This window comes from Pongo abelii, chromosome 4 (assembly GCF_028885655.2).
Source record: "Pongo abelii isolate AG06213 chromosome 4, NHGRI_mPonAbe1-v2.0_pri, whole genome shotgun sequence".
In the NCBI taxonomy this organism is placed as follows: Eukaryota; Metazoa; Chordata; class Mammalia; order Primates; family Hominidae; genus Pongo; species Pongo abelii.
Window position 1 is genome coordinate 1,398,796 of NC_071989.2, and position 20,777 is coordinate 1,419,572.

The following is a 20,777-nucleotide window of genomic DNA, read 5'->3' on the forward strand; positions in this document are numbered from 1 at the left end:
GTTGCTCCAAGCCCTGCCCTTCGGGAAGGCAGAGCCCCTGACCTGGGCCACCGATGTGTGGCCCCTCACCAACCAGCCAACTTCACCACGAGCTCCTCAAGCTCACCAAAGGCCCAGACACACAAAACCCACTACCCTGTTTGCTACAGAACCTTCTAGTGATCTCTGCTCATGACATCACTGTGGGCTCCAGATGAAGCTTCACCTGACACATTTCTTAAACACCGTTTAGTGACACGGGAGGCCCTCTCCCCAAGGAGATGGCAGGCAAAGTCCCTGCTCGCGTTTCCAGGGAAAACATTCATGAGAACGTGGCGCTCCCCTTCCCTCCTGTCTGACTCCCAGGAAGCTCGGCAGTAAGTGTGAATTTCAAGCATAGCTCTTAAGGTCCATTTCCTTAAATTTATTTTTGCTTAGTACCTTTTTTTTATATTAACCTTGTGTGTAGTTTGTTTTGTGTTTGAGAAATCACACTAAAATATGATTGACTATAAAATATTTTATATTCAATACAATCGAATGGTAGGGTTTCCAGGACGTCTGTAAAATGGGGTTGCCCTTGGCAATGAAACCAAAACCTGACAAACAGAAGCCGGCTGAGGGTCATGCCTGCCAATGGTGCTTTGCCCACCCGAGCACGGCCGCCCTGCCCCATCCCTGAACACCTGTACACCCCAGGGCACCCACGAGAGCTGGCTTCAGGAGAGGGTGTTGTCAACGCATGCATGGATCCTGCTGGAGGAAGCCTCTGGTGGAGCAGCCCCTCCACACCTCACAGGAGGCATCAAGCAGGTCTTTGGAAGAAAGACGGGAGAGAGCCGGGCGCGGTGGCTCACGCCTGTAATCCCAGCACTTTGGGAGGCCAAGGCAGGCGGATCACGAGGTCAGGCGATTGAGACCATCCTGGCTAACATGATGAAACCCCGTCTCTACTAAAAATACAAAAAATTAGCCTGGCGTGGTGGCACACACCTGTAGCCCCAGCTACTCTGGAGGCTGAGGCAGGAGAATCGCTTGAACCCGGGACACGCAGGTTACAGTGAGCCAAGATCGGGCCTCTGCACTCCAGCCTGGTGACAGAGCGAGATTCCGTCTCACAAAAAAAAAAAAAAAAAAAAAAGAAAGAGGGGGTAGGACGCCTCTCTGTGTCAGTCTGGGTGTCTTTAGTATGTGCTTGCTGTGTGTGTTTATGTACCAGAGAGACAGAGAGGAGAAGAGACAGAACAGGAGAGACACAGAGAGGAAAGGAGGAAAAGAGACAGAAAGAGACACAGGGAGAGGGAAAGAGAGAGAGTGAGGGGAGGGGAGGAGAAGGAGAGTTTTAAAGACCCAACTCTCAGGACCCTGGGGTGTACTGCGGGGCTGAAGGCCCCAGAGGCCCCTCTGGCTGTGGTGCCCATCTCAAGCTGCCCTGGCGAGACTATGGGAAATGCAGGCGAATCATGGCCTCTGAGCAGCTGGGCCTCACCATGAACTCCACCCCCTGGCTTTTGAGGGTGGATCTTGGCTCCCAGTTAGGAGCAGGGAGCAGGTCTGCAGGAGGGGAGGGGCCAGGGACAACCAGGCTCCCTGGAAAGCTGGCTTCGTTTCCCCATGGAATTGCCACCTGCTCAGGGCTGGATGGTCTTTTAGCTCCATAATGATTGTTTTGGGCACTTTAGCTGATGTCTTAATTTACCACGTGGCACTTCTATTCAATGAGACATGAAAACGCATGCATTTTTATTAACTAAATTTTTAAAAAGGACAAAGGCACATGTATCAGGGTGCCGGGGGTGCATGGTGTACATCTAATTTCATGAGCAGTGTCAGTCTCCTCTAAACTGGCATCCTGCGGTTGACAGGTAGGCAGAACAAACGGGACACTGGCACCGGAACCTGCAGCGTTACTGAGATTCAACAACTCAATGTGTCTCATCTCTAAAAAGTCCAGCTTTCTTGCACTGATTCATCTATCCCTTTGTGGGTCGAACAGTTCACTTTCTGTGATTTGCAATTTTCCTTCCTCACCAGGACTAGGTGAGTGTGAACAAGCTCTTCCCAAGATCCGCCTGCAGGGCCACGAGCCTTCCTTCCTGCAGCCACGCTTTGCAGCCCTCCTCTGGGACTAGTCTTCAGAACGAAGCTGGCGGCATGGGATGCGGTATTGTGGGCACAGGGGCTGTGACACGGAGGAGATGACTGCCCAGCTTCCCCCAGCTGTGCATTGTGGGGAACACGATGAGATGCCCGCATCCGCCGGCTGCATTTCTTCAGAATGAGGTGCCACTGCTCACGCTGACGGAAGTCAGAGGTTCTCTACTAGCCCAAGTCAAGTTGGTGCTCTGAAATTCTTAGAAATTGCTTCTTGACATTTTATGGACTGCATCATGAAGACCCACACCGGCAGCTTTGTTGGTGAACATCCTTTCCATGTGACAGACAGAAGGAAATGAGCTCTTATCTGCGGACCCACAGGCCCCTTTTCCTCCTGCCCTCCTCACCTGAATCTTGCATGTGAAGAGGTGATTTAACTTGCTCCAACACCAGGCTCACTGGCGGGAGTGGGGCATGGGGCTGTGCCATGTAAGACACTTGTGACAGACTCCAGGGTGGCTCTTGAAAATCCAGCAAAGCAGTTTGACGTCGCTGCAGCCTGTGCCAGAGCACAATGTCATCTTTCCCCAGTTTCCCCTACCCCAGTGGGCCAGCTTCATCTCTGACTCAGCAGATATTCTCCAACACGGACCACGGTGCAAGCTCAGCGTCACTTACGACTGTGGGCTCAAAGGCAGCATCTCCTCCCTGAAACACATCCGTGGCACTGGCCAGGGCCAGGGAGGACACAGGTAATGTGTGTGTGTCTTGAACTGTTAGCCTGGGTTCACTGCAATGCCCGATTTGACACGCGCACCTGTCTGTCTGTAACGACACGCTTGGGTCTTCCATTAGCTGCTACATTCCTCCATCGGGGACCTGATATCGGGGACCTGACGACGGGGATGGAGGCATGTTCTGAGCAATTCTTGTACGGTTCGACTTCTACCTGCAGATCTCGCCAAGGGGTCGTCTGGCACTGGTGCATGCCCAAAGCATCTGTCTCTCACTCTGAAGATGTGTGTGGGGTGGGGGTGGGGAGGGAGGCCTCTTTTCATAGCTCCATTTCAGTGCAGTTCAGTGAATATGGAGCCTAGGAAGAAACTACTGAAGTCGTAAGATTCACTAAGTAGCCCATTAAGAATGAACAAGTCTCGTGCCTGGGAAGAGCCATCACACCTGACCAGTGGGAAAAGCCATCACACCTGTCCAGTCTCAGCATTTCCACAGCTGCGAGAGTGACTTCTCCTCCTGGAGCCTGACCTCAGCAGCTGTGAAATGCCATCTGTTCCCTCTCCTAAGGGAGGTCAGCAGCTCACCTCTGAAGGCCCACCCCTGACCCTTTGGTAATGTGTCCTGGGGCTGTGCTGGGCTCAGCTGTCTTCTAAACACACAGCTTTTCCAGAACTTCTATAAGTATCCAGAGGCTGACCTTCTAGTAGTCATTTTCTTAATGCCAATTTTCTGAGTGGTGCCTCTGAGTAAACGCCTGAACCCTCCCTGAACCACCAGCCCCTGAGAGGTGGCTTTGGCCCACTGGGGAAGCGTGACCTGTGTGCATGGATTGGGGAGTCAGAAACATCTGGGATCAAATCCCACTCTGCTCTGATGGGGACACCAGGGGGAACGACCCCAGCCCTCTGGTCCTCAGCATCTGCATCTCCAACACAGAGACATAGTGCGTGCCCTCCCCAGGGTCTCAGGAGGATGGAGTCAGAAATGCCGGGAGAGGGCCTGGTGCTGGGCAGGCCACCTGCACTCAACACGAGGTGTGTCCATTTCATGGTGCCAGAGCAGGACACCAGCAGCCAGAAAGGTTCAGTGACAACTAGATGGATCAATAGCTAATAGATAGGTGGATAGGTTGATAGGTGGATGGATGGATGGATCCATACATAGATGGATGGATGGATGGATGGAACAATGGATAACAGATGGATGAATGGATAGATCATAGATAGAAGATGGATGGATGGATAGATCCTTAGATAGATGAATGGATGAATGAACGGATGGATGGATAGATAGATGGATCGATAGGTAGATGGATGGATCAAGAGATAATGGATGGATGGATGGATGATAGATCCATAGATAGATGAATGGATGGATGAATGGATGGGTGGATGAACGGATTGATAGATAGGTGGATGGATTAATAGAAAATGGATGAATGGGTAGATGATAGACAGGTGAATAGATGATTGATAGATAATAGATAGATAGAATTGTGGGATGTGTCCCTCCCCCAAGTTCATCTGTTGAAGTTCTAACCCGCCAAACCTCAGAATGTGACTTTATTTAGAGACAAGGTCTTTACAGAGGTGATCAAGTTAAAGTGAGGTCATTAGGGTGTCCCTGATCCAACAGGACTTGTGGCCTCATAAAAAGGGGGAATTTGGTTACAGAGATATGCATAGAAGCAAGCAGTATAAAGAGGCACAGGGAGAAGACAGTCTCTGAGCCAAGGAGAGAGGCTAGAACAGATGCTTCCTCACAGCCTCAGAAGAAATCAACCCTACTGACACCTTAATCTTGGACTTCCAGCCTCCAGAGCTGTGAGACAATAAACGTGTGCCTTTTAAGCCTCCCAGTTTGTGTCATTTGTTACAGCACCCACAGGAAACAGATACAGATAGATGATGAGGATGGATGGATGGATTAGGTAGATAGGTAGATAGATGGGTGAATGATTGATATAAAGATCAATAATAAAGATAGATAGTGGATAGATAGATAACAGATGATTGATGGATGGACGGATGGATGATAGGTAGATGGCAGATCCATAGATAGACATGTGTTTTATCTTTATCTTAACTACATTTTAACATCTTGACAAAGTAACACCACAAATGAATTGCAGGACCCTCACCTAGAGCAAGGGAATGAACTATCCAGTCCTTGTCATCACAGATCTTTAAGGTAAGACCCAAGTTCAAGTGGCGTGTGCCATGCCTGTGTCTTAGCAAAGCAGGGCTGGATGCCCATGATGCAGCTGGCTTGCTTTGAAAGCTCCAGCATCACCACCGTGATCCACACTGCGCCAGAGTGAAGGGAGGCACCCGCACATTACCTTTCAGTACGGGGCAGATCTTCCAGACACCAGCGGCCCCTTCCCTGTTGAACTGGCCGAGGGCCAGCTCCATGTAGAAAAGTGGCATCCCAGCAATGACCATGAAGAGCAGGTAAGGGACCAGGAAGGCACCTGTGAGGCAGAACAGCACCTCGAGTTTGGGGCCTTGGAAGGGTCCATCTCTCCTCATGGGAGCTCGGGCTGCTACCCCAGTCAACCACCCATGTCCTGGCCTGACCCTTTCACCCTACTCTCCAACGGGAAGTCCCAGGCTGGGGTAGATGAGTCCCGAAGCCCGCCCTCCACTGCTGTCAGTGCCTGACACGTCCCTCCTGGATCCCCTTGTCATTGCACACCCCGAGTCATGAAGTCAAATCCAAGAGCAGCGCAGGGAGGCCCTGCCCATGCTCGGCAGTGCTCTAGGTACTGTCCTTCCCTGTGGTGGTTTGGGGTGCCCTTCCCTGGCCTGCATCCCCCCACTTTGCCCTGATCCTCTTTGCCTCTTGAGTTGTGAATCTGTGACCCCCCCAACTCTGCCCCTGAGCTGAGTGGGCCCTGCATCCTGTCCCCAGCTTCCGGGGCCCTCAGAGGCTGCCCCCATTGACAGTGGCTGAGGGTCTTTGCTGCCCCAGGTGCTGGGCGCCCCACCAGGGTAGAGCCTAGTTCCTTTGAAACCTGCACCTCCCCCACCCCCAGCACAAAGCCCAGGGCCCCTGGTCTCAACCTCCAAAATCCCCTCTGCTTCCCTGGTCTGACTGGAGTGAGGGAGAGCTTTGCCACTCTCTCTCCTGGGGAAGGGGATGGGGAGGCATGGGGCCCCTCAGCTCTGTCTTTGGGCACCTTCCTGTACCTGCTGAGGCCTCTGTCTTCCCCTCTTCAAGATGGGCATAAAAATGCCAGCCTCCTCCAGCATCCTGTGAGGCTTCCCCCCAAATTCTTCCCCAGGCCTCCCTTCCCAGACCTAGCATAGAGGCTAATGAGGGAGGCCAGGCAGGCAGGCTGGGAGGCCCAAAGAAGCTCCTGGGAAGGGATCACCAATGTTCTTGGACGTCCCGAGTAGCCCTGCCTCGATCTTCGCTTTCTGGCTCTGTGGCTGGGTTCTGGAGGGTGCAGGGGACACAGGCACTTTCCAGGGGCCTCCTCTGCCACTCCAGGCTCCAGGGCCTCCACATGCTTTGCAAAGGCTGCCAAAGTCAGCCAGAGGCTGTTCTTTGGACCTTTGAGAATTTTCTTTCCAAAGTGAAAATAGCCTCTGGAAACAGGAGGCAGAGCCAAGCTGCTCCATCTGCCACCCCCCACCCCCCAGCTTCTTCGCTGGCCTCCCTTTCCTGAATTCTGAAATGCAGGCGTGGGACAAGGCAGCTCCCAGCCCTGGTCTATGGTTTTGTGATGTCCTCTGGGAAGATCTGCACTGGCCGCGAGCTCTCACAGGGAGCTCCGTCTTCATGCATGGGTACAGCTTTATCTCGTTCTGGTGCGTGCCTTGGCCCCGGATGCCCCCACGACCCCCGCCCAGCCAGCGTGCTCAGAAAGGCTGAGATGGGACTTACCCCCGCCGTTTTTGTAGCACAGGTAGGGGAACCGCCAGACGTTGGCCAGGTCCACAGCAAAGCCAATGACGGACAGGAGAAAGTCGATCTTCTTGCCCCAGGTCTCCCGATCCTGGGCTTCCACGGGGCTCTGCCGCGGGTTGGTGAGGGTGGAGCTGGTGAGCTGCACTCCGTTCTGCTCCTTGACAAGGATGAGCTCCACCTCCTTCGGGCCCATGGCGTTGGGTTCCTTAGCCGGGGCCACCACGGAAGACATGAGTCCCACGGAGCATTTGCTCTTACTCATGGGCACACTGGAAATTGAGGAGTTCTGTGCTTCTTCCCTCTTGGTCTTCAGCCAATATGAAAAATAAACACACAACAGGAATGCGACAATCCAGCAGCCAGGGCTAGGGACGCGCCTGTGTGGAGGGCAGAGCCCCGAGACATTCACGGGCATTCCTCTGGGAAGGGATGGGTGCATTCCCAGCACCTGAGATGACACAGCTGGGGCACAGGAGCTGGGAAGTGCCAGCCCTCACCACAGGGCTGGGGCACTGGCCCATGGAGGCCTCAAGACAGACACTCTGGTTTGCCCCTCCTTCCCCTGCACCCCTCCTCACTCCTATCAAAGTGCAATGCTGTGTGAGCTCTAGCGTGGCTTTCTAATAACAATGCATGGATATCACTTCCACCTTCCCCCACACTTCCAGAGAGCAATTTTACAATCTTCAAAGAACATTCAATAATGTCTTTATGACTGTTCATCTGTATTCTTTTTTCTTTTTTTTAACATGAGGTCTCGCTCTGTCACCCAGGATGGAATACAGTTGTGATTACAACTCACTGCAACCTCAACCTCCTAGGTTCAAGTGATCCTTGCACCTCAGCCTCCAGAGTAGCTGAGACTACAGGTGTGCATCACAGCACTGGCTAAGTTATTTTTGTGTTTTTTTGTTTGTTTTTGTTTTTTTGTAGAGACAGGGTCTGACTATTGTTGCCAAGGCTGGTTTTGAACTCCTAGTCTCAAGCGATCCTCCTGCCTCAGCCTCCCAAAGTGCTGAGATGACAGGCATGAGCCACCAAGCCTGGGCTTGTATTGTTTATACTCCGTAATAAAGAGCAAAATTTATATAAGCAAAATCAGCCACTGTAAAGGAGAGTTTAGACATAACCACCACAACCACTTCCTCAAAGAGTGTCTGTACAAGCCACATCCACCTAGGGCAGGTGGCACCACCCCACCTGAGAGAGCTGGGTGGAGGATGGACAGGGCTTCATCGCGGGAACTAGCTCCTGGGCCAGCAGGGCAACCCGGGAAATCCTGTCCAAATGGCTACATAAACCCCCCTGCAATGCTGAGCAGGAGAGCCGGAGCGTCTACACCGCCCCAGCCAGGGTGACTTCTGGCATTTGGATCCAGCAGCAGCATGTTTCAGTCGAGCGCACGCACACACAGACACACAGACACACACAGACTCACAAACACACACACACTCACACACACACACAGGCGCACACACATACACAATGACTGAAACAGGTCGCAGGCGGAGGCTCCAACAGGCAACTTTCCCTGCATCCAAGTTTGCACAAAACCTCACCCATGAGCTATCACGAGCTATGCCACGCACCCGGTGACAACCTCAACCGGCACGACCCCTCCGATGGGTAAAACACCCGCCGAAGGGGTTCCGCGGCGCGAGCAGGAGGCCGCGTTGGGAGAGGGCGTCGGGTGCGGAGCTCGCGAGTCTCCGGCAAGCCGCCGCCGCCCTGGGGCCACCTGACCCCGCTCCTGAACGCGGGGCCTCAGAGGCGAGTTTTGGGTCTACACAGCAAAATGTGGCCCGTTAGAAAGCGTCCTTCCTCACCGCGCCCAGAGCAAGAAGCGGCGCTGCCTGGCGAGTCCTCGCCCGGCCTCCCCGCCCTGCCCAGAGCACCAGCGCGCAGCCCGCGCCCGCCACCACCCCCAAATCAGACAAAGCCCCCGCGAGATGGGGCGGCGGTGTAGAAAACTCACTCCGATCGGATCTGGGGTGCGCCACACCCCTAGTAGGGTTAAGTTCCACGAGAAGAAACCAGGACCCCCGAGTCACAGCCATAGACACCCACGCGTCCCCTAACCCGGTGACTGCACTAGGTGCCCACCCGGTCCTGAGCCTGGAGCGGGGCCAGGGGGCAGCCCTGCACCCTCCTCGTGCCTCGGACGGCCTCAGGGTCCCATGCGGCGCTATCGGGGGGCGCTCGGCACCCGCGACTATTGGCAACTTTGGAGACGGCGCGGTCTGTGGGACGCGGGGACCCCAGACTGTGCCCGGCCCCCGTCCCCCGCCCCTGCGCCCCACTTCGGGGTCTGCGGAAGGAGCGGCGCGCCCCGATGCCGGGAGCGACCCTGGCCTCACCTGGCCGCCCGGGCCTGGGCTTTGCACGCGAGTCCTGGCGCCGAGCGCGTTCCGCGAAGCCTCCCCTCCCGCTCCGCCGCGCTGGGCGGTCTCAGCCTCGGCCTCGGGCTCTTATCCAGTCGCCAGGGTCCGCCCCGCCCCGCCCTCCCGCCGTCGGGGTCGCCCTAGCGTCCTGGCTCCTCCTCTTCACCTCCCCGGGCCGCGCCCCCGCCCCCGCCCCCCGGACGCAGATGGCTAGGAGCAAGCGGCGGCACGGCTCCACGGTCCTGCGCGTCCTGGAGCCTCGGACACGGGGTGCGGGGGCCTGTGGGTCCGAGACGTCGCGGATCTAGACGGGCGACTTCCACGCGAGAACTGTCTGGGCCGCCCTGCGCCCTCGCCCGCACCCCTGGGGGCTGCCCCGGGCACCAGCTATCTTCGGACGCCCAGGGCTGGCAGCTCCCAGCTGGACCGGGAGGGAGCCGAGCGGCTGCGCGCGGGGAACTGCTGGGACCCCGTTGGGCCGACCCTTCCCTCCCTCCCCATCCGGGGCCCCTGCGGTGGCCCCGCGCTCTGGGGACCACGTCCCTCCCAACCCGCCGCTCCATGCTCTGACCAGCGGGCTCGGGACCCCGCCGAGGACTGTCCACGCTTCCCGGCGTGCGGGCTGCGGAGACGCGGGTCCTTCCGTGGCCTTGGGGTCTCCGCGACCTCGAGGCGACCGAGGTCCCCTAGGCCTTGCCGGCATCTAGTGCGCCTGCATCGGAACCGAGGGGCCCGCCTCGCACTCGCCTAAGAAAACCATTTCCCGGACGGGCCTGGAAAGCCCTGGCGGTTGGTATCCGGCTCCAGGGCCGAACGGACTCCGAGGCTTCCCTCCGAGATGCCCGGGCGGGATTTCTTCCATTCAGCGCGCTGAGGAACGGAGCCCCCGGGCCGCCAAGGCCCAGGATGTCCAGGTCTTTAGAAGGCACCGAGGTGAGTGGCGGCGCCCAGCTCTGTGCGTCGCCCCTAGGGTCACCCAAACCCCAGCGTTCCTCCCCATGTACCCTCTATGCTCCCGTGAGCACCCTGCCCTGGGCGTCCAGGCGAGCCCTGGGGCTCTCCAGCCATTCCAGCCTGCAGCCCGCGCTCAGCAGTGAGGGAGGCAGGGACCCTTGGTGCCTTACCCTGCAGTACTCGCCCGCAGCGCGGTGCCCCACCCCCTGCGCCCGCCCCGCACTCCCCGCACACAGCCCCCCACCAGCCCGCCCCGGGGCTGGTACCCAGGCAGAAGGCACTCAGGGCTGTGACTTCATGCTGAGTTGGAATCAAGTGGGAGCCTAGTGACCCCCTGGGGCTGCTATGACAAAAAACTCCACAGCCTGGGGGCTCACACAGAAGCCTTTAGTTCTAACAGTTTCGGTGTCCCGAGGCCAAGACCAAGGCCTGGCCGACTCTATGTCCGGTGAGGGCCGCTTCTGGGTTGCAGACAGTTCTCTCCCTGTATCTCCCCATGGTGGGGGCTGGGGAGAGCTCTCCGGGGTCTGTTTTATGAGGGCACTGGCCCCGTTCCTCAGGGTGCAGCCTCCTGGCCTGACCACCTGAAGGCCTCCTGACACCACCTCCCGTCAGGGGTGGGACTTCATGGCCAGGGAGGTGAGGGGACTTCAGGAGAGGGGGATGTGCCACCTCGAAGCTGTAGTGTGTCGGTGGCTGCCACAGAAGGGATCTCTCTACCCCTATAAGCTCCATGGCACAGGTTTCAATAAAAAGGAGTGAGCCAGGGCTTGGCCCCGGAGCAGCAGGGTCGAGGAAACAGTCTCCCAAGGAAAAGACTTTGCAGGTGACTAAGGGAGGCTGTTAAATAAAACACACAGAGAGAATGGATGTTCAGGTATATTAAAAATACACAGGCCAGGAGTGAGGGCTCATGCTTGTAATCCCAGCACTCTGGGAGGCCGAGGAAGGAGGATCTCTTGAGGCCAGGAGTTTGAGACCAGCCTGGGCCACATGGCAAAACCCTGACTTTGAAAAAAAAAACTAGTCAGGCATGGTGGCCCACACCTGTAGTCCCAGCTACTGGGGAGGCAGAGGCGGGAGAATAGCTTGAACCTGGGAGGGGGAGGTTGAGTGAGCCAAGATTGCACCATGGGCCAGAGGATGAGACCCTGTCTCGAAACAAAACAATACACAGGCAAACAACATGTCAGAAGGGATTGCAAGCACTGCAGTAGTGCAGAATTGTGACCCAAAGCTAACAGGGTACAGGGCAGGAAGGAGCAGGGACCAGAGGTCACACAGATCCAGGTGGCCACATCCTTACTGACCAGTAGCACACAGAGAATGCACCTGCCACACTCAGGAGGGGCCACTGAGTGATCACACGCATGTAACCTGCACTCTGTCAAGACAAAGAGCATTCCTCCACCCCTGCCTCAACCCCGACTTCCAACCACATGAATTAGGATAAAGGAGCTTTGGGTGTTCTAAGAACAAACTAACTGTGGGAGTTGGGCTCATGGATGACACAGAGAAAGCGCAGCGGCCAGACCCATTGGTCTCCATCCTCCCACAACAGGAACGCTCCGTGAACTGTGCAGGTAGAAGCAGTGTGGTTATGAGCTGATCAGACCTGATCAAACGGCTGACCTTTGCATGCTTGGAACTTTGCCCTAAATGCCAAGCCGACTTGATTATCGTGGTTGCTGCTGTGGCTGCTGTGGCTGCTGTGGGCTCAGGGCGTTGGGTGCAGGCAGGTGGAGCCCCCCTGTCTCTGCACTTCCTGCCCATGCTCGGTGCCTCTCCCCACTGGCTGGGACTGCAGCTGCAGAGCCCACAGGGAGCCCCTGGCTGCTGACTGCTGTCTCCAAAGCAACCTTGCCCCACGGGTCCCCCCGTCCTTGGGTGCTGCCTCCTGGGAGTCTCTCAGTGCTGGATGTTGCGCTGTGTCTCGCCTGATTTGGAAGACAGCGTGGGTGCTCCCCCCATGAGTGCTGTATCTGAGAGGGGACAAGGACAGTGGCAGTGAGATGACAGTCATTTACCTGCCCACGTATTTACTATATTGAGGGTGTCCTGGGTGCTTTCAGAGGAAGTCCCAGGGAGCCCAGCTCAGACTTTAAAGACCCTGACCTCTCACTGGTGCTGGGAAGGCCCTGGGGGCAGGGGGCTTGGGGAGGGCAAGGGTGAGGGGCCAGTAGGCAGGAATGGCTTTTGTCCAGGGGTGTGAGAGGTCAGATCCCAGACCTTGTATGTCCAGGTTCTGAGAATGATGGAAGGCGCTGGCCCCAGGCAGGAGGCCCTGCTCACTGCTGCACCCCTGTGCCCTCCCCGGGGGCCACCTCAGGAGGAAGATAGTTTCCTCTCGCATGGCAGGGACAGCAGTACACTTCCAATGTCTTCTCTCAGAGCTGTATCATTTTCCGGCTCACTGCTGGTTTTAGTCACAGACATCTTGATGGTCTTGCCACTGCACAGCATGTCACAGTGGTCTGCCACACTGATGACATTGGGCTGAATCAACCTGGGGAGCAAAAAATGAAAAATGCCAAGATGCCTTGGTAAGACACGTGTTTGCTAAAAATTGAAAGAGAAAATAACACATTTTCAAAACCTGCCACTTGTGAAGTTTCTGTGGGTCCATTGGTCTGATTGGTCAAAATATATATCCAAAATGAAAGAAAACACTCTGTCTCTGGCAAGCAAGACTACCCCTAAGAAAGAAGTATCGTACCTGGTGAGGCTCTTCGGATTTGCGAGGCGAGGTGCAAGACACTCGGGGATGCTTCTCTGGCCCGTTTTGTGTTATTCATAAAGCGTTTGGTTTCGAGTAGGGCCCAGAGTAAGAAAGATTCTGCTTCTGGTCTGGATGGGCAAACTGCTGTCCCGGGAGGCCAGACAATCTGGTGTTGTTCTCAGACTTTAGCCGGAATCAGAGTCACCTAGAGAAACCTTTAGATGCACAGGATGCACAGATCACCTCGCTCCATCCTCAGAGACGCAGGTTCAGTAGGTCTGAGGTGGGACCTGAGGACCTGCATTTCTAGAAAGTTCTCAGGTGATACGCTGCTGGTGCAGGAACCACACTTTGAGAAACACTGATCTGGCAGAACCATTGGGAATTGGAGGGTCTGTGGCAGACGGAGATGTTGTAGGCAGTGCAGAAAATGACAGTTGAATAAGAGCTGAACGCTCTCCTGAAAATACGTCTTCTCCTTTTGAATAAGAGCGCCCCTGAGCCATAGCAGAAACTCAGGGAGCTCTGTTATCATAGAAGCTGAGCGGCCCAACAGAAGCTATTTATTATTGGACCCACAGAGGTTGTGTAGACAGCATCCTGCCATCATCAGGTGGAATGTTTACGACACAAGGCTTGAGCAGGTCTGGAAGGCGCGGGAAGTTCCATGAACAAGCACCCACTCTTGCTGCATTGAGACCGCTTTCTTAACCCAGACCTCTGGCTACATGAGAGTTTCTTATGACATCGAACGAAGAAAATGCATGTGTTGGGGCCTGGATTACATGTGTCTATACACAACACACTGCCCCCACCAGAAAGTGAAAGGCTGGGTCACCATGGCCTTCTGTGAAAGACCAGTGAAAGAAAGCTTCCCAGTGGGCACATATTCAAACCATGCATCAGGTTCATCATCTAGCCAAGGACGGATGGCCGGAGGATGGCCCTAAATGTAGTCATAGGCAGTGGCGAATGGTCTGGCTACAGAGCAGGAGGCTTCAAAGAAAATTGAAATATTGATGACAAGATTTTTCTTGGTAGATTTCATGTTTGTAGAAAATCTTGAGGAATTTCCAAAAAAACTACTAGAATTTATAAATGAACTTAGCAAGGCCATGGGATCTGACGAAAATCAATTGCATTTCTATGTACTGGCAGCAAACAATTCTAAAATAAAACCTAAAATAATTTCATTTACAATAGCATCCAAAACAAAATGCTTGGGGATAAACCGTGTCCAAGACTTGTGCACCGAAAACCTAGAATCCATTGCTGTGAGAAACTTTTGAAAGTCTAGACAAGCAGAGGAGTGTCCATGTTTATGACTCAAAGGCTCAATATTAATGAGATGTCAGTTAATCATAAATTGACATACAGATTCAATGCAATCTCAATCAAAATTCTAACTTGCTTTTTTGAAGAAATTAACCAGCTGGTTCTAAAATGTGTTTGGAGATATGGGTGACCTAGAGTAGCCAAAAGAATCTTGAAAAAGAACAACATTGGAGGACCTAGGAGATGCCTTTCATGATTCCACCATCCTAACAAAACTACTTGGACTTTTTCTGTAATTATCATGGCATTTGTGTCTTTTTAAAAACAGCCTTACTGAGGTGTAATGGATATGCAATATTCCAAGTGTACGATTTGGTGAGTGACTGATGGGGTCATGGCAACGTGATCACACACAAGATGATGGTGGTGCTCATCACTCGCTTACTTCCCTCCATCTGTGTCTCTTTACCTCGCCCCATCCCCAGGCAACCACTGATTTGCTCTTTTTTTTTTCTTTTTTTGCGATGGAGTCTCACTTTGTCACCCAGGCTGGAGTGCAGTGGCACGATCTCAGCTCACTGCAGCCTCTGCCTCCTCAGTTCAAGCGATTCTCCTGCCTCAGCCTCCCAAGTAGCTGAGATTACAGATGCCCGCCACCACACCCAGCTAATTTTTGTATTTTTAGTAGAGACAGGGTTTCACTATGTTGGCCAGGCTGGTCTTGAACTCCCAACCTCAAGTGATAAGCTTGCCTTGGCCTCCCAAAATGCTGGAATGATTTGTTTTCTATGATTACAGAACAATGTGTTTTTAATAGAATTTTATACAAATAGAATTATACAGTAAGTACTGTTTTCTGGGTCTGTTCTCTTGCATTCAGCATATTTGAGAAGAATCCACATCATTGCATCGGCAGTTAATTCCCTTTTATTTATTTGTAGTATCTATTGTGTGGATATGGGATATGATGCACTTGGTTTTTCCATCTGCCTATTGATGGACATCTGGCTGTTACAAGTAAAGCTACTATGAACATTTGTGTGCAAGTCTTTGTCTGAACATAGGCTCTCATTACTTTGGGGTAGGTAAGATGTACTTAGTTGTGGAATGGCTGGGTTGTTTGGTAGATATATGTTTAACTATTTTTTTAAAACTGTTAAATGCTTTTGCAAAGTAGTTGTATCATTTTATATTTCCATGAACAGTGTATGAGAATTTTAGTTACTTCATAGTCTAATGAATACTTAGTATGCTCAGTCTTTTAAATTTTAGACATCTTAATATGTTTACAGTAATATCTCCTGTACTCCTCTAATGAGCACGATCTTTGAGCAATTTCTCATGTGTTAGCTGCATCAGTGCCACTTCATGTCAAGTGTCTGTTCAAATCTTTTGCACCTTTGGGTTGCTTAATTGAGCTTTGAGAGTTCTTTTCTATTTTGGATACCAGTCCCTTATCAGATAGGTACTTTGCAAATATTTTTTCCAGTCTTGCACTGTCTTTTCATTCTCTTAATAGATTCTTTCAAAGAGAAAGTTATTAATTTTGATGAAGTCTAATTTATCCATTTTTCTTTCACAAATCCTGCTTTTAGTGTGTATTTAAGAAATCTTTACCAAATTCATGATCACCAAGATTTTCTCGTAAGTTTTCATCTAAACTTTTTAAGATTATAGATTGCGTATTTACACATAGAATGCATTTTAAACTAGCTTGGTGTAAGACACCAATTGAAGTTCACCACTTCACCTCCGAAGAGCCAGTTGTTCAGTGTTCTGCTGAGTTGCTTTTGCACCTTTGTTGAAAAGTCAGTTGTATGTATGTGTGTGGGTTTATTTCTGGGCTCCCTGTTTTATGATCTGTTAATCCATTTTGATGCTAATACCACACTTGCTGTGGACTGAATTGTTTACCCCCAAATTCATAGGTTAAAGCCATAACTCCCACAAGGTGACTTTATCTGGAGATAGGGCCTTTAGGAGGTGATTAGGTTAAATTAAATTGTAAGGGTGGGGTTGTAACCCAGGAGGACTGTGACCTTATAAGAAGAGGAAGCTCTCTCTCTTTTACTTTCTGCCATGTGAAGATAGAGTAAGAAGGCGGCCGTCTGCAAGTCAGGAAGAGAGGCCTCACCAGGAACTGAATCAGCTGGTGCCTTGATGTTGGATTTCCAGTCTCCAGAACTGTGAGAAACAAATGTCTGCTGTTAAGCCCCCAAATCTGGGGTATTTTGTTGTGGCAGCCTGAGGAGATTAAAATAGCACTACCTTCATTATGGTCCTTTTGTAATACATTTTTAAATCAGGTAATGTAAGTCAGACAACTTTGTTCGTTTTCAAAGTTGTTTTGCGTATTCTCGGTCCTGTGCTTTTTCATATGAATTTTGGAATCAACTTTCCAATGTCTTCCAAAGTTCTGTGTGGGATTTCTTCGGGTGGAGGCTGCCATCAATTTTTCATCATTATTCCTTTCTGAGGCAGGCTTCGTGTTCTGAGCAGTCTTCATGTCTAGATTTTCTTCTAAGTTCTGATTTAGCCAAATTCCAAAAGGTTTGATATGTTGTTTTGTTTTGATTCAGTTCAAAATATGTTCTAATTTCCCTTTTGATTTCCTCTTTGACCCATTGTTATTTAGATATGTGATTAGTTTCCAAATATTAGAAGATTGTCTGGATATGCTTCTTTATTTTTTGCCAAATGTATTTTTCATTTCAGTATCAAATTTATTTGCCTCTTTGTTGGAGAACATGCTTTACATGACCTGAATCCCTAAAGGGAATTTTATGGTCTGGACTGTGATCGATCTTGGTAAGCTTTTCACATGCATTTGAAAAGAATGTGCACTCTGCTATTATTGGGTGAATTATTGTACAAATATCAAATAGGTCAAGTTAGTTCATACTATTTTTGAAGTCTTCTGTATTCTTAAAAGTTTCTGTGTATCTGTTCTATCAACTATTGGGAAACAGGTATTGAAATCGCCGAGTATAATTTTGTGAACTGCTCTATGTTTCCTTGCAGTTCTATCAGTTTTTGCTGAATTCATTATGAAGCTATGTTATTCGGTACATAAACATTTGTCCTTTTGGTGAACTGACGCAATCATAAAATGACATTGTTTAGACATGATCTTTTATGAGGATTCCCATGGCTTGCATATTAGGTGGCTTGAAGTCCCACAGTTCTCTGATACTTGGTTCATTTTTTTGTCTTTTTTCTTTATTTCATTTTGAACAGTTTGCACTGCCATCTATGTCTTCAAGTTCATGTATCCTTTCTTCTGAGATGCTGAATCCACCCCTCCTCTCAACCAGTGCATTTTGCATCTGAGACGTTGTGGTTTTCATCTCTAGAATTTGGATTTGTGTCTTTTAAAAAATATCTGTCATGTCTCTATTAAACATGTTCAGTCTCGCCTTTGGCTAGCTCTTGGAATGAGGTAACAGTTATGATGGTCAATGCCTCTCTAATTCTATCATTTGAGTCATCTCTGGGTCTGTTTCTATTGACTGTAGGTCACATTTTCCCACCTTTTTGCATTGTGCTAATTTCCAGTGGATGCTTGGCATTGTGAATTTAACCCTGTTGGTCTGTGGATAACACTGTACTAGTGTGAATATTCTGGAACTTTGTCTTTGGCCACTGGTAAGGTCCCTGTTGTAGTTTGGTCATTCTTTCAGGCTTCACTTTTAAGCTTTGTCCAGGAGGACCAGAGCAGTGCTTTGCTCAGGGCTGATGCTTCTTGCCTGCTGGGGCAAAGCCCATCTTAGTTTCCTGCCTGATGACCATGTTTCTCAATGGAGGGTAAATCCAGTCTCTACTCTTCCATTTTGACTGGAAGCAAAAATTGTGGACCCATTCACTTTTCTTTTCTTTTCTTTGAGATGGAGTCTCACTCTGTTGCCCAGGCTGGAGTGCAGTGGTGTGATCTCGGCTCACTGCAACCTCCGCCTCCTGGGTTCAGGCAATTCTCTTGCCTCAGCCTCCAGAGTACCTGGGATTACAGGCGTGCACCACCACACCCAGCTAATTTTCGTATTTTCAGTAGAGACAGGGTTTCACTGTGATGGCCACACTGGTCTTGAACTCCTAACCTCAGGTGATCTGCATGCCTCAGCCTCCCAAAGTGTTGGGATTACAGGCATGAGCAACTGCGTCCGGCCTCCATTCACTTTTCTTACATTTAAGGGAGTTAATCTGCACCTAGCCAGCCCTTGACAGTGTCACATGACAGACAGTAGCCTCCTCATCAGTATTGCTGTTTCTGTTGTCCTTCCTCAGCAAATGTTTTCCAGTTACTCTCGTAGCTTCTCGGCCAAGTAGCTCAGTTCTGCCCTGGGGAATATGGGCAGAATTCATGACATTTAGCTTCATTTAGATGAAAGAACATACTCTGTGTGATTTAAACATCTTGAAATTTATCTGTGGCCAAGCATGTGGTCTATTTTGTCAACTGCTTCATGTGCCCTTGAAATGGCACATCATTTGGTGAATAGAGTTGTTTTTCTATGTAACTACATTTTTCCCTGATGGTTGTATCAGTTACTAAGAGATCTATGTTAAAATCTCCAACTATGTTTGCAGATTTATTTCTCCTTTAAATCCTGTCATTGATGCTTAATATATTTAAGCTATGTGATTAGATACATGCACTTTTAAGCATTGTGTCTTCTAATTGAATTGAACTTTTATCGTCGTGAAATGTCTGTCTTTAATTCTGCTAATTCTCCTAGTCTTTAAAGTACACTTAGTATGATAATCTTGCCAAATAAACTTTCTTTTCTTAAGGTTCTGTTTGCATGTTATAAATATATTTCCTATTCTTTTACTTTCTTACCTTTTTGTTTTGTTTTGTTTTTTTATGAGACAGAGTCTTGCTCTGTCACCCAGGCTGGAGTGCAGTGGCGCAGTCTCAGCTCACTGCAACCTCTGCCTCCAGGGTTCACGTGATTCTCCTGCCTTAGCCTCCCAAGTAGCTGGGGCTACAGGCATGTACCACCACGCCCGGCTAATTTTTTTGCATTTTTGCTGGAGATGGGGTTTCACCATGTTGGACAGGCTGGTCTTGACCTCCTGACCTCAAATGATCTACCTGCCTCGGCCTCCCAAAGTGCTGGGATTACAGGCATGAGCCACTGTGCCCAGCCTATTCTTCTACTTTCAATCTATATTTAAACAGCATATAGTTAGGTATTTTATTTTTTATTTAGTCCAACAAATGTCATTTAGGAGTTTTTAGTCTGTGTTTAATGTAACTACTAATATGATTGGATTTAAATTTACTGTTTTGCTATTTGTTATATATTTCTATGCTCTGTCCTTGGTTCTTTCCCTCCCACCTTCCTTCTTAGTTTGGGTAAAATTTACATTTATATTAGTTATACTTCTTTGGTTCTGTTTTCTATGGGGGGGGTATTACTATGTGTATTTTTTTTTTTTTTGAGATGAAGTTTTGCTCAGTCACCTCAGGCTGGAATGCAATGGCACAATATCAGCTCACTGCAACGTCCACCTCCTGGGTTCAAGAGATTCTCCCACGTCAGCCTCTCAAGTAGCTGGGATTACAGGCACCCACCATCATGCCCAGCTAATTTTCATACTTTTAGTAGAGATGGGGTTTTACCATGTTGGCCACGAGGTCTCCTGACCTCAGGTGATCCACCCACTTCAGGCTCCCAAAGTGCTGGGATTACAGGCGTGAGCCACCATGCCTGGCCACTATGTGTATTTTTAACTTACCACAATCTACCTTCAAATGCCAAATTTCTACATGGTATTCTCTTATTTCTGCCTGTAGAACTCTGAACATTGTTGGTTATGAACTACTGGCAGTGAATTATCTCAGCTTTTGCTGATTTCAAAATGTTTCTATTATGTCTTGATTTTTAAAAGATGTTTATTTTAGCATAGAATTCCAGGGTGGCTGCATTTGTCTTTAGTCTCTTTGAAGATGTCATCAGTTGTCTGGATTGCACAGTTTCTGCAGAGAAGTCAGCTGTCACTCTTATCTCTATTCCTCTATGTCTGGGTTGCATAGTTTCTGCAGAGAAGTCAGCTGTCATTCTTATCACTGTTCCTTGATGTCTGGATTGCATAGTTTCTGCAGAGAAGTCGGCTGTCATTCTTATCTCTGTTCCTTGACGTCTGGGTTGCATAGTTTCTGCAGAGAAGTCGGCTGTCATTCTTATCTCTGTTCCTTGATAGTATGTTGTTTTTCTCCAGCTGCTTTTAAGATTTTCTCCTTTTCAGTGGCTTTCAGCAGTTTGTGATGTGTGTCTTGCTGTGTTTTTGTTGTATTTTTTCTGCTGGGTGCTTATTGAGCTTCTTGAGTATCTTAGTTTATAGATTTGGAAAAAAATTCTGGCCATTATTTCATCAAATAATTTTTCTGTCCTATCCCCCTCCTTTTCTAGGGCTCCAATCACATGTGATGGGCCTTGTGGCATTATTCCATGGCCACTTGTGCTTCATTTCTTTCCCTCTGTTTCTCCCTGTACATCACTGGGATCACACATAGCTGTATTTTCAGGTTCACTAATATTTTCTCTTATTGGGTCTAATCTACTATAGTCTCTGCCAGGGTATGACACAGGCAGTGGATGTCAGCCTGCCTCTTTCCCAGCCAACCCAGTGTTTACCTAGTAGAACCATTCACAAACTGGCACTGGAAATAGGGATGGAGATGAGTGTGGATCAACAACAAAGAGCTGACCCATCAACAA

At 50.1% G+C, this 20,777-nt stretch overlaps 1 protein-coding gene across 2 annotated transcripts in view; it reads right to left on the reverse strand.

Annotated features, from left to right (window-relative positions):
* Positions 1-9,194, reverse strand: part of SLC6A3 (solute carrier family 6 member 3) — a 52,140-nt gene extending 42,946 nt beyond the window's left edge. The window contains exons 1-3 of one of the 2 annotated variants that reach the window (XM_024247229.3): positions 9,084-9,184; positions 6,703-7,033; positions 5,153-5,284 (exon numbers count right to left, since the gene is read on the reverse strand). In XM_024247229.3, coding sequence (XP_024102997.1) covers positions 5,153-5,284; positions 6,703-6,988 — 418 coding nt within the window. In that variant the 5' untranslated portion in view covers positions 6,989-7,033; positions 9,084-9,184. Of the gene's footprint in view, positions 1-5,152; positions 5,285-6,702; positions 7,034-9,083 lie in introns of both variants that reach the window. The other variant, XM_063724035.1, reaches the window with a different exon arrangement.
* Between the last annotated feature and the right edge of the window lie 11,583 nt (positions 9,195-20,777).